At 36.9% G+C, this 13479-nt stretch overlaps 1 protein-coding gene across 3 annotated transcripts in view; it reads left to right on the top strand.

The window, feature by feature from the left end:
- Positions 1-13479, top strand: part of LOC121413332 (biotin--protein ligase-like) — a 60901-nt gene that overhangs the window by 26786 nt on the left and 20636 nt on the right. Inside the window, exons 2-5 of one of the 3 annotated variants that reach the window (XM_041606116.1) lie at positions 3308-3429; positions 4067-4271; positions 7890-8201; positions 10936-11113. In XM_041606116.1, the coding sequence (XP_041462050.1) occupies positions 4098-4271; positions 7890-8201; positions 10936-11113 (664 nt within the window). In that variant the 5' untranslated portion in view covers positions 3308-3429; positions 4067-4097. Of the gene's footprint in view, positions 1-3307; positions 3430-3854; positions 4272-7889; positions 8202-10935; positions 11114-13479 lie in introns of those variants that run through there. The other 2 variants (XM_041606117.1, XM_041606115.1) reach the window with 2 other exon arrangements.

Below are 13479 nucleotides of genomic sequence, written 5' to 3' on the forward strand. Positions count from 1 at the left end.
TGTCATGTAACAAGTTTATTAGTCGAAGGTAAACTTTGTGTGAAAAATGAACAAGCTTTGACCTGCATATTTGTCAGATACTGAACACAACTGTCTATTAAAGCAGTTGTAGGAATTCCTATGAACCTCATTTTTATGAAAGAATAACAGAATAAAAGTGAAGGAAAAGTGTAGTTAGAAATGAACCTGATAGAATCATAGCTATAACCCTTAGATTAGATCAGAATTTTTAAAAAGTGTGATTAATCCTAGTATTAACCACAACCACAATTAACCACAAAGCCAGCATTCCCAACATCTGAAATGCATTTAGGTCTGTACAAAATGTTTTTATAAACACAAGGTACAGTTTATTCATGCATGCATTATTGTCTTTACATGTCAGTGTGCTTCTCTCTCTTAAACAAAGAGACATTGTGCAAATTTCATGTATGAAAAATCATGACATTGATGGCTTGCCACAGTTGAGGTAGATTAGATCAATCATTACTCTTCGTATGACAGGGCTCTGATGTATTAGCACGCAGGGCTAGTTCACCCATCTCCCTATATAATTCAGCAGACAGTACGTTCATATGTTTGTACATGAATACCACCATGATCTCCATTATACAAAATTATTGGTTTTATTTTTTTCTATTAAGATATAATGATAATAATAATAATAGGCATATATATAGTGTCATCTATCTAGAAATAATCTATTCCGAGGTGCATTGTTTACTACCCCAGCTTTAGCTCGTGCTGCCTTTCAGCATTCAAGGAATTAATCCTGTCAGGAACCCATCCACCTTACCTGGGTTGAGTGCAGCACAATGTAGATAAATTTCTTGCTGAAGGAAATGTGTGTGTATGTACATGTGAAGGTTGATTGAAAATAGCTTCATATCTACTCAAGATGTACTATATGTAAAAGAATTAGCAGAAATAAAAAATCAAATATTTGTGAGTTCTGATTTTTTTTGGAAATGTAAAGTTGAAGTACCATACACAGACCTTGGTCGAGATTTGAAAGCATTAAAGTCCAGTCTATGCCTTTATAAAATAATGTTTATGCATGGATATTTATTGTTTGGTACACTGTCACAAGTTTTCTACATGAAGCATATAAAGCATCTCCTACAAGTAAGAAAGATTGCCATGTGTGTCATACTCTATTAAAGGGGAAGTTCACCCTGAAGAAAACTTTGTTGCAAAAATAGCAAAAAAAATAGTAAAAAATATTGGTGAAGGTTTGAGGAAAATCCGTTAAAGAGTAAGAAAGTTATTAGAGTTCAAAGTTTTGGATTTGTGACGTCATAAACGAGCAGCTGCCCCATGTGTTATGTAATATAAAATGCATGAATTTCAAATTTTGCATGGTTCCTGATGACTTAATTTTGTTTTCTATTCATGATCAGGTGTGAAATAATTTGTCTATTGATATACAAAAGGTACAGGAAAACCATTTTCAATTTTCTGAGAAAATGACATTTTATTGATTTTTTACCATTCGCTATGTAGGAATGCTGCTCGCATATGACGTCACAAATCAAATAATTGAAATTCTAACAACTTTTTAATTATTTGATGAATTTTTCTCAAACATTCCGCAATATTATTTTTTTTTCTGCTATTTTTACAAAAAAGTTTTTGTCAGGGTGAACTTCCCCTTTAAGACCATGACTTTTCTGGTCTACACATTACAATGTATTTCTGCACATATAGGCCTATACTATCTACATTGTAGGTGAAGTACATAATTTGTTCTTATTTCTTTGAAACGACTGCCAGCACAAATCTGACCTACATGTTTATACTGGCATAAAATCTTGAAATCCCTTAGATTGGAAATCGATCAATGAGATTGCCGTTTGGGGACTAATAAATGCATTTTACATACATGTAGACGAGTAAAAGTATTGATCCCTGAATATATTACATTGAAATATCGATCAAATTTCTATTCTCGATATACATACGTCCTTGATTGCAATGAAAGGAATGCAAAGAGTAGGTACAGGACATGTATCTCATGCTCATTGAGTTTAACAGCAAGCTAGATTGGTTTTTCAAGATGCATCATCCGAGTGGCTTACTTCTCCCTGAAAACCGGTAACATTTATTGGCTTTCACGTCTTCATCCCAAGGGGCTTTAAGAAGCAAGATGAATCTAGGTCACTAGGCTGACTCCCTGTGTCTTGAATTTTACGCTTTTTAAAAAATGGGTATGGCGGTGAAGCGGGAATAGGCAAAGGGCATGCCGTTTGGGTTTTAACTAGAAAGTCGAAAGGATGTAAAGCTCTTGAAACAGATGCTTTTTTCCCACTAGATCACAAAAAATATCTAGTATATCTGATCAAGAATTCTACCCTATAATCAGGTATTTTGTCAATGTGTCAGGTTACATCACGTCTAGGTACTTTTAAAATAAGAACTTTTGGAGGGTCTTACCAAAGTCAAAGATTTTTATCATGTGAAATCAAATTATGAGAACTTTGTAAGGAAAGAATAATGCATATCCTTGTATACGATGCAAGAGTCATATTGCTGGTTTGAAACTTTGGGAACTTTATCCTTTTACAGTGGTGTCACTGTCAAGTACACAAAATGAATGATCAGGTATTTTTTAGGCTTGGGCAAAAAGTTCTGGTGATTTACAGGTCCTTTTAATCAATTAGGTATTAAAGCACCAGCAAATCCAGCTTGAAATGCTGAACTGTAGGTATTGGGGTTTGATGAGTTGATGAAGCCACAGTGGTGAAGGACATGCTGATTATCAGTGAGATATTGATTCTTTCATCCACCTGTTTAACCTGATAAATGATTGATTAGTACCTTAACGTGGCTAGGTCATAAAGGTGACACCAAAGTGTTTAGATGGGACTCCAGTCACTCATTAGGTGTTGGGATTTACATAGGTTTAGTGTACATTCCTTTATGCTGTGGTGTACATTTAATGATTTCATTTCATGATTATGGAAAATTTCTTCTCTGATAATTCATTTTTTCAAAGAGATATATTAAAAATTATCTTTTGTCATCTTCAGTTCTCCATTTATATTCCATTGACTGTTTAGCACATATATATTTTCACAATATCACAGAAAATGCTATGCAATTTTTTTAAGGTTCTTAAACATGATCCCTTTCCAAAGTTTGATGAAGTGTTTTTTTTTTTCCTAATGAAGCTCTGAAATTATAGTAAAATTTTCTCATGCACTTTTTGGATATCTCTGTACAGTATTTGTTTTGCATTTCTTTATATTATTAGCTTATTAATGACTGCATGCTCCTTTCTCTGTTTTATTTATCCTTGTTTATTCAGTGTGTCAGTGTGGTTAACCAGCTAATAGATTTGGATGCACCCCATCATGATGTTAGATGATCCCTGAGCTCCTGGACAATGAGACAGTCTTCTGTGCTTCTGTGGTAGTTTAGATGCTTAATGTTAGCACCAAGCTCACTGTATTTGGTATAGTGTGTACAAACTTGATAATGCATGAAAAAACCTGGCACTTGATCGAATTATTGCGAAGAAGTAACATCTCCTTGGTGATAAAAACAGATTGCTTTGGCATTAAGCTTCATCAGCAGATATTTGCCATTTCAGAAGCTGATGCTTAATATTCGAGACAGAATATTTCATCTAATTTTCCATTGCAGACAGAACTTCTTTCCAATGGCTGAGGAATTATTTTCAGTTCCAAATTATGACCTTTCTATTTACAATGTGTCAACAAATTTGAATTCTTAAATCCATTGGGAGATTTGTTGAGAATACATATCAGAAATTTGGCCCAAGTCCAGCAATTTTGTGGTGACAGTTAAAGATACTTGCTCTAAATATTATTTGTTTGACTTTGAGCCTTGAACCTTGAACCTACATGTATCTGCACTTTCAAAGCTTTGGTACACACTGGTGAATGTGCAACAACCCCTTAAAGTGTAACACTGCATGTCTGTAGTCCCAGCTACTGCGTTTCGTGTGATTTTGAGACCCTTGTGGCGATGCCAACACCACCACCATGCTTATGACCTTGTGTTACATCTATCTCCTTCATCTCTGGCCTCGGTTCCATCGCAGACTCAAGGACACCATCCTTGAAACGGTCGAGATGTATTCCGGCAGGGCCAGCGTGGCCTTCCGCAAGTTGGTGCCAGCGAACATCGCAGAGTGGGCGGAGCTACCTCACCAAGCGTCTCTTCTCTGTGAGGCATTGGATCAGAAGATGAGTACAAACGTTCTTGAAGAAGCCAGAGGAAAGCAGATGCTCACAATGGAACCAAAGGTGAGTCAGACTATTTTTTTCTAAGAAGCATGAAAAGAGACTTAATACATTGATTGAACATTTAAAATATTTACAGCATATTATCTCTTGAAGAATTTAGTATTGGGTTAATAATGGAGCACATTCAATTCATTTATTTATTATCATTTTCAATAATCAATACACTATTGATCATGTGTATATTTACAAACTGACTAATTACCATAAGGAATGCTTAGATTAGAAATATCATCGGAGGAAGATATTGGATATATTCCAGGGATGGTACATTATTATGTCTTGTATTATCATTATAAAATTATGCAGATTGGTTCAAAATTGATTTAATATTTGATGATCGATAATTTAAGTAATCAGTATGCATTACATGTACTCTGTGTACAGGCTCTACATAAAAAAATTCAATGAAGAAGTGAATAAAGCGATTTGCTACATTATGTACATGTAGAATGAGGGTATTCACCTTGGTTATATCATTATGAACGTTCATTACTGTATGGAAACACTGAATGGAATCATGACCTCGGTCAGTCACTCGTATAATTCGCTACATGTGTATGTTGCATAAAGCGTTTCTAATGAAATTGAAATTAATAATCACATACTCTGCATTTAGCATACCCCTTTCAAACAACATTATTAAGTTAGGTTGTTGCTGCAGACTGCATATAGGAAAGGTCTATGACCGAGGAATATCATACTTGTGCAAGCATCAAGGAATAATCGGTTTGATTGCCGCTAGCCAGATATGCTCATCATGTCATTAAATTGTACAATGTAAACATGTTTACATTTCTACAGACTAAATCCACTGGGCAACAATGCTCCGCAATTGAAATTTTCCTGCTAGAAATTTTATTTTTAGAAAAATTCATTACTATTTGCGCACGAGTTTTAACCTTTTAATGAGATGATTTTTTGGGGGGAGCTGCATGGAGACTTTTGTTTCCGAATTGTATTTGAATATTTTTGTGTCTTTATTACCTTGTGAATACATCGCAATCGCGGCTAAGGCCGAATTGCGATGTATTCACAAGGTAATAAAGACACAAAAATATTCAAACAATAACACAGATAATTACAAAATAAATAATAGATTTACATTCTGATTTTAGATTGTACCTTTACATTTGTTGTAGCTTCAAGCTGGCCTGAGGCTATACAGTGATAGTGGAGATATAGGCGGGGGCGGAGTGATGTCACATCAGCTTAACAACAATAGCACTGATTTTTAGTGTGATGAAAACAAAGTATAAGAAACACAATGAAACAATATCAGAAACAGCACTGAAAATTTCAGAAAGATTTATAAACTTCCAGATAACGAAGTGGGTAAAGTCGATTATCACGACGTTCAGCACAAAGTATGAATGCAATGTTTGTGTATTACGCATTGTAGGCATGCCAAAATGCTGCGCTACTATACGGGTTGCATTGTTTTCATCAGCCGGTCAATTGCTAGGGCTCAAGATTAAAAATGCCTGCATGTTTGCCTCGGACTGTTAGGTCAGATGTATAAAAAGTAATTGCTTCAAGCACAAGCAATTGTTAGCCAAGCAAAAGATCATGAATTGGCAATTTCTTTATTTTGTATGCATAACCCTTTGCTTGTGCGTAAACCTTTTTCTTGCTTTCAGAAAGCGTTTGCTAGCGGTTTGAACAATAGCAACATCACACTGAGCCGAATACGACTCACAGAACAATTTTAGCGGGACTCGATTGCAAAATTGTGGCAGTGCAAAATACTGCTTCTCTCATTTAACAACTTTTCCATAGATGTGGTGTCAAATTATTCCTTTAATTTGTTCTAATAATAAATATAGTTGGCATTTAGACTGCTCTTACTAGGAAGAAAACCTGTTCATGTAGGCTACTGCACACCTTGCAGTTCTCTCTCAGGTGCCTCAAAATTATTATAAAAGGTAAATGCTCTGATCAAGCAAACACTCATGCTGCTCTGATGAAGCTTGACATAACCCAAGCGAATGCTTGGTTTTATGCATATGCTTTTTAGCATTAGCTTAATCATCAAGCAAAAGCTGGCAGGCAGTTAGCAATTGCTTGAGCTTACAAGCAAAGGCACTTGCTCGCTTATTTTTAGCCATACACAAATTGTATAGAATCAAGCAAAAGCCAAGTAAAAAGCCTAAGCAAAAGCAGTTGCTACTTTTTATGCATCTGACCCAGTGATAACATAATGCTCTCCCAATCACCCAGGAAACGATGATTGCCTGAAAAGAATAAAAGTCCAGGGCCCATTGCATAAAAGATGCTATTATGGTAACTACCATGGAACAGTGCTTATCAGCCAATCAAAATCAAGGATTCCATAAAAGATACCAGTAGATGGAAAAGTTGCCATAATAGTAATTTTATGTTCCCCAGGTCTAGACATTTCATGTTTAAGTTTTCTTTCACTCTCAATTCCTGTTCTTGCTTTATATTGAGATGGATTCACCCTCTGTAACTCTTTTGTTTTCCTCACAAATTCAATTTTTGTATTCTCTATAAGGAGCACATTGCATTTTTCACTTCAGGTTTGAAGTACTTTCTTTGCTCTTCATAATTTTTCCATACATCCATGCCCTATTTCTCCAAGAATTGAATTATTCCTTAAATTCAATTGACTTGACATGTCTGTTATTTCATTGGATTTTTTGCAACAAGGGAAAGGCAATTACATTATCCAAGGAACTACATGTACATTCAAAAGATGACTTCATGTCACACATGTACAGTAGATCTTGATTGCAGTTATGTTGTGTTATACTATGCAGATGAAAACACGTCACCATTACAACATACAGTACATGCAGGGTGGCGTTTCATAAAGCCGTTTGTAAAGTTACGCACAACTTTACGCACGACTGGTACCTCTTCTTAGGTGCTAAATCGGTTACTCTGGAATATATCATTTAGCACAAGAAATGATCACCAGTCATGCGTAAAGTCATTTGTAACTTACAAACAGCTTAATGAAACGGGCCCCAGTTCTCTCACAATGTTTACCCAGTCCTAGATCATTGATTGTACTGTAGGACCTGTACAAACCATCAACGTAGTTTTTAGTATTGTTTATTTGGCTATTAACTCATAAATAAGAATTAATGCTTTTACTACAAGTACATGATATCAGAGATAATAGTCATGTTGGATTTTTATTACCTACCTCTTGTTGTTATAAACTTGTAAAAAGTCATTTTACATCCATGGGCATGGTGGCTTGCAGGTCACGTACCTACCTGATGAATGGAAGTTGTGGGGTTTACTTTAATCTTTGGTCAAGCCTTACCAAAGACTATTAAAATTGGACCTGCAGGCTCCAGTATTCTAGCCAAGCATTCATCATCTTGGAATGTATCTATAGAAGGGTCATGGCAACATCTTACTTGGGGACCGCTGTTGGAAGATCGAAGCTATTTGCTGAATTGCTAACCTTGGTGCTTAATAGTAGTGACAACTGAATGTTCTGATCTGAAAAGGGCCGATAGGTTGAACCATAGTTAAAATGACCAATAGCCCACCCATCCTAAACTTGTGTCTTATTCAAACATTTTGTACCACTGGTTGTTATGACTTGTTATTATGGTCATTCTTATTCACCTATTTCATACACAGCAATCTGTAGATCTGAGCTATGATTGGACTTCATTCATTGGTTCGTCTACTCCGGCCCTCAAGGCACCTGTTCCTGTTGCCCCTGCCTCACCCACATCCTCTATCTTTGTACTCCTAGAGGCATCCCCTCCTAAGAGAGATCGATACGGACGACTAGCCCTTCGCAAGGTAAGTGGACCTAAGCTTATACCGACCCCAGCCCTCAAGGCACCTTTACCTGTTGCCCCTGCCTCGCCCATCTCATCTATCTTTGTACTCCTAGAGGCATCCCCTCCTAAGAGAGATCGATACGGACGACTAGCCCTTCGCAAGGTAAGTGGACCTAAGCTTATACCGACCCCAGCCCTCAAGGCACCTTTACCTGTTGCCCCTGCCTCACCCACATCATCTATCTTTGTACTCCTAGAGGCATCCCCTCCTAAGAGAGATCGATACGGACGACTAGCTCTTCGCAAGGTAAGTGGACCTAGGCTTATACCGACCCCAGCCCTCAAGGCACCTTTACCTGTTGCCCCTGCCTCACTGATTACATGTATCTTTGTACTCCTAGAGGCTTCCCGACCTGTATCCGCCAAAAAAATTAGTGGCAGACACTGGTGTGTGTGTGTATTTGAGTTTTGTCAGACATGTATCAATCAGGTATGATTATTTACGTCTGGACCGATCTTTAACATCACCATCTGAAAGAAATGGCCAGGGCTCAAACCCCGAACCTCTGCATCAATTTCTAACTTCCCCACAGCTTGGATTACAGGCGCATGCCACAACGCCCAGTGAAAAAAATTCCTATACACTAAGTATTTCTTTATGGGTGCTCACTTGTATTTTGCCCCTCCCTCTCCACTAACTGCAACTCTCAAGACTGGTTTAGTGTTTGTGTAGGCACTACTTCCCAAGATGGAGACTTCCTCTATAGAATTATACAATGTGCATGTACCCTTTCCTTTTATCAGTTGTATAATTTGCCTTCCCCCTCCCCAACCCCGCCCTCTTATTATGAGTACAGGTTTTAGATTATTGTCCATTATCAAGGTACATGTATGTGTAAACGGAACTGACTCATTCCACATCTACAAGTACCTGTAGGTCACCCATCTTTTTTTTCCTAATTGGAAATAGGTCCCCATTATACCATCTGCCTGGTGAGTATGACGAAATTCACACCCCTTCCCCTCTCCTCCCAATCACACATTTACTCCGAGTATGATGAGAATTGTGGGGAAAAAGTTGTGAAGATTTTTTTTTATCAGTTCCTTTTCACAAACCTATGTGCTTCATGTAATTACTTAAAAACTCAGTGTCCATGTACAAGAGAAGATGATTTGATGCATAATTCATAAGGGAGGAGGCTGATATTTCATGGAATTAGTAATGCAATTTTAAAACCTTGTCTACTCAGTAAAGCATCATTGGATATCTCAGTAATGTGGGGTTTTCCCTTTTAGGCCAATGGATTTACAAGTTTGGAGGTGGAGAACCGAATGGCATTGGTAAAGTGATACATAATTCTTCAAGTATTTTGTTCATCTTTGTCTTGAAATTTCATAACCAGAGGTGAAGGCGAGACTTAGGGATCCAAATGTCGTCCGTCGTCCGTCCGTCAGAAAAATTTAATGACACAACTCCACAACCGTAAGTCGCTTTTCAACTAAACTTGGATGGTAGATGGACTTGGGGGACCTGCATCTTATGCTGCAGTCGGAGGTCACATGGTAAGGTCAAAGGTCATTTTCAGGTCAACGTTAAAGTTTACATGCAAGACTCTTATGACACCTAACTCCGCAACCGTAGGTCGCTTTTCATCCAAACTTGGATGGTGGATGGACTTGGGGGACCTGCATGTTATGCTGCAGTCGGAGGTCACATGGTAAGGTCAAAGGTCATTTTCAGGTCAACGTTAAAGTTTACATGCAAGACTCTCTTATGACAACTAACTTCGCAACCATGAGTCACTTTTCAACAAAACTTGGATGGTAGATGGACTTAGGCGACCTGCATGTTTTGCTGCAGTGGAAGGTCACATGGTAAGGTCAAAGGTCATTTTCAGGTCACTTAAAAGTTAACGTGCAAGGCTCTTATGACAATTCTGTTGCGTGCCCTCGCAAATCACGATATTTCTGGTTATTTTCATAAGTGGGCGAGACACAAACTGCTTTTGCCTTGTTGCAAAAGGTTGTCAGCGAAAGAGAGTGATACAGTGAGAGAGAGAGGGAGGAGCAGAGGGAAGGTGGAAATTAACATCCAGAAACTATTAGCGGTATTATGATATACATAATGTACATGTAATGTGTAATCTGTTGAAATAATGATAAAAGCATAAAAACAGAATATCTGTGATTAAGGCTGTAGGATATGTGATTAATGATAATGGGCAAAAGGTATTGCGTAGAAAAAGACTTGGACAAAATAATAGCTGCGCTGGGGTGGTGCAAGCAAGAACGAGATTCTTGAAATTAACAGTATTCATGATATGCTTTGAAAAGTCGACTTACCTGGATGAAGTATTGCACCAAATAAAACATGTATGTGCTCTTATATTTTTCATCTTTTGTACTTGGATAATATTTTTAATCTCTTGTTCATGGATAAATTTTAGTTTGCGCATCGTTGTTATCTAATAATCTAAAAAGACCTTTTGTGTGGTGACCCGCTAATCTTCATGTCTGAATTGATATAAATAACGTATGGTGCCCACCAACCAATATTAGTCCAAAGGTTGATAATGATAATTGTATTGGACATTTGCATGGTAGGAATATCTGCATGTACAGATTATAGGTAAACTTGTACTTGTCCTTCCCTAAGTCAAATATTCACCTTGAAGCTATTTCTAGGCCAGATTATGCAAAGCCTGCATACATTTACAGGATACCTCTTCTAATTTGAATTCCTCTTTAGAAAGTTGAACTGATTTCTGTGGATCCAATTGATTTGACTTAGACAAAGTTATCGGTATTATTTTGTTGCTATATATTACAATATATTATGAACCAATTATTCATTAATAAATAAATAAATGTTTTATTTTTCTCTCCTTGTCTAACAGGTGCCACCAGACAGGGTGGTGAAATTCTCAGAGTTGACCACTCCGCTAGCATGGAGATCAGGGGAGCCGTTTGGGATCCTAGTACAAGCCAGTAAGGAGAACTTCTCCAGGATTGGTACCGCCTACCTGGAGGGCTACCTGGAGCTTGATGATGGTCTCCTGGTAAATCAACTCCTTAGTAAGTCTTTTTTAATAACTTCTGTCTTTCAGGGAATGTTTTTCAATTATTGACTTTGCTGAGACTGTGTTCAGTCATGTACTTTGGATAAAGTAATATGCATTTATTTACCACCGGCTGTTGTATTCTGAGGCATGTTATTAACTGGGGTTGAGGGGGATCTTTCACAAAGATGACTTTTAAGTATGACTTAGAATTCTTTTTGCATTCGGTATGGAAGGCAAGACCGCATTGGTCAGATCATGCCAAGAGGACGCACATTACTGCATGTTAATCTATAAGAGTGCGTATGCGTATCATGTACGCATTTAAGTGCGTCTATACTTAAAGATAAATTTCAGTTGTGGTAACGATTTAAAAATGAGTCTGCACAGAATCCAATGAAATGACCACCAAAGTGTCTGTTTGTATAAATAAAAAATATTTGTCAAAGGATTCTGGAAGAAATTGTGTAATTGCTGAGAAATTAGCAAATAAGCACGGGATTCGGGTCAAGCGTCGGGCTGACATTCAAAGATATAATAATACACTGTTCTACGTGCGTTTATCTGGGTTGGTGATCTTCAGTGTGAACATTTTTCAGCGTAGATTTCAAAATTTCACAAAGTTCAGTTTATGTAACTGTACCAGATCTAGATCCTCTGATAAAGTGACAATTAAGCTTGGTTTCACACACTTTCTTGTGTAATCAGTGTATACTGCAACTACTTTCATTTATCTTTAAATCTTTGTGAAACACCCCCGTAGGCTTGGCTCAAGCTGCCACTATCAGCTCAGTGCATTCAAGGAATTATACCTGCAGGGTTTCTATTCACCTCACTTGGGGTATTAAAGTGAAATACCAGTAGTTGCAGTAAACACTGATTTCATGAGAAAGTCTGTAAAACCAGGCTTAATTGTCAGTATATCATCAAGGATCTAGATCTGGTACAGTTACATAAACTGAACTTTGTGAAATCTTTAGATCTACCCGGAAAAATGTTACCACTGAAGATCACCAACACAGATAGGCACATGTGGGACAGTGTATTATTATTGCTGGAAAAAAGACCAGACGGAAGTGACCGAATCCGCGCTTATTTTGCTTATTTCTCAGCAATTACACAATTTCTTCCATAATCCTTTGGCACATATTTTTTATTCATACAAACAGACACGTGGGTGGTCATTATATTAGATTCTGTAAAAAGTCATTTTGAGATCGTTACCAGAACTGGAATTTATCTTTAAAGTGCAGTACAAAGTTGAATTTCTTGCTGAAGGACAACACACTATGAATACACAGTGTTTCTTGGGGGGGGGGACATTTAGCTCAAATCATAAAGCTCTTCAAGCAATTGTTCTTATACCAATTTCAGTCCTTACCTTTTTTCCTTCCTCTTTAAAGGTAAAGTCCACCCCAGAAAATTATTGATTTGAATCGATAGAGAAAAATCAAACAAAGATAACACCGCAAATTTCATCGAAATCGGATGTAAAATAAGAAAGTTATGACATTTTTAAGTTTCGCTTATTTTTCACAAAACAGTTAAATGCACAACTCAGTGATATGCAAATGAGAGAGTCGATGATGTCCATCACTCACTATTTCTTTTGTTTTTTATTGTTTGAATAATGCAATATTTCAATTTTTACAGATTTGATAAGGAGGACCAACTTAACTTAGCCATAAACTGTTAAAATAATGGTAATTCCACATGTTCAAGGAGAAATGAAACTTTGTTTCACTTGACAAGGGGGAGCAATTAGAATATTTCATATTTCATATGATAAAATACAAAAGAAATAGTGAGTGGGTGACGTCATCAGTCTGCCAATTTGCATACCGACGAGGATGTGCATATAACTGTTTCGTGAATTTAAGCGAAACTTTAAAATGTCATAACTTTCTTATTTTACATCTGATTTTGATGAAATTTTCAGTGTTTTGCTTGTTGAATTTTTCTCCTTTTTTCCAAATCAACTATTTGTTGGAGTGGACTTGTCCTTTAAAAAGAAAGCAACAAAAAATTCTCTGAAAATGACTTCTGAAGTTGGTCTTGAGAATGTATTTCTCCTTCTGTCCACCCCCCCCCCCCCATATCTCTTCTTTTCTCTCTAAAAAACAGCATCATTTCTTACTCAATCAACATAAAATAAAAAATACAACTCTGAATCACAATAAAATATATTGTTAGTGAGGAAAGTGACATTTAAATTAAATAAAGTAGTGTAATGCCTAAAGGGACTATTCTCAGTTTCTCAGACCCCAAAGAATCTTATTAAAGTGATTGGTAAACATTGGTTTGACTTTTAAAAAAATCTGAGCTAGAAGGTCACACTTGTCACCTGTGTCTTTGATATGTTACAAAAATGAAGCACAGAAA

This window comes from Lytechinus variegatus, chromosome 4 (genome assembly GCF_018143015.1).
Source record: "Lytechinus variegatus isolate NC3 chromosome 4, Lvar_3.0, whole genome shotgun sequence".
Classification (NCBI taxonomy): domain Eukaryota; kingdom Metazoa; phylum Echinodermata; class Echinoidea; order Temnopleuroida; family Toxopneustidae; genus Lytechinus; species Lytechinus variegatus.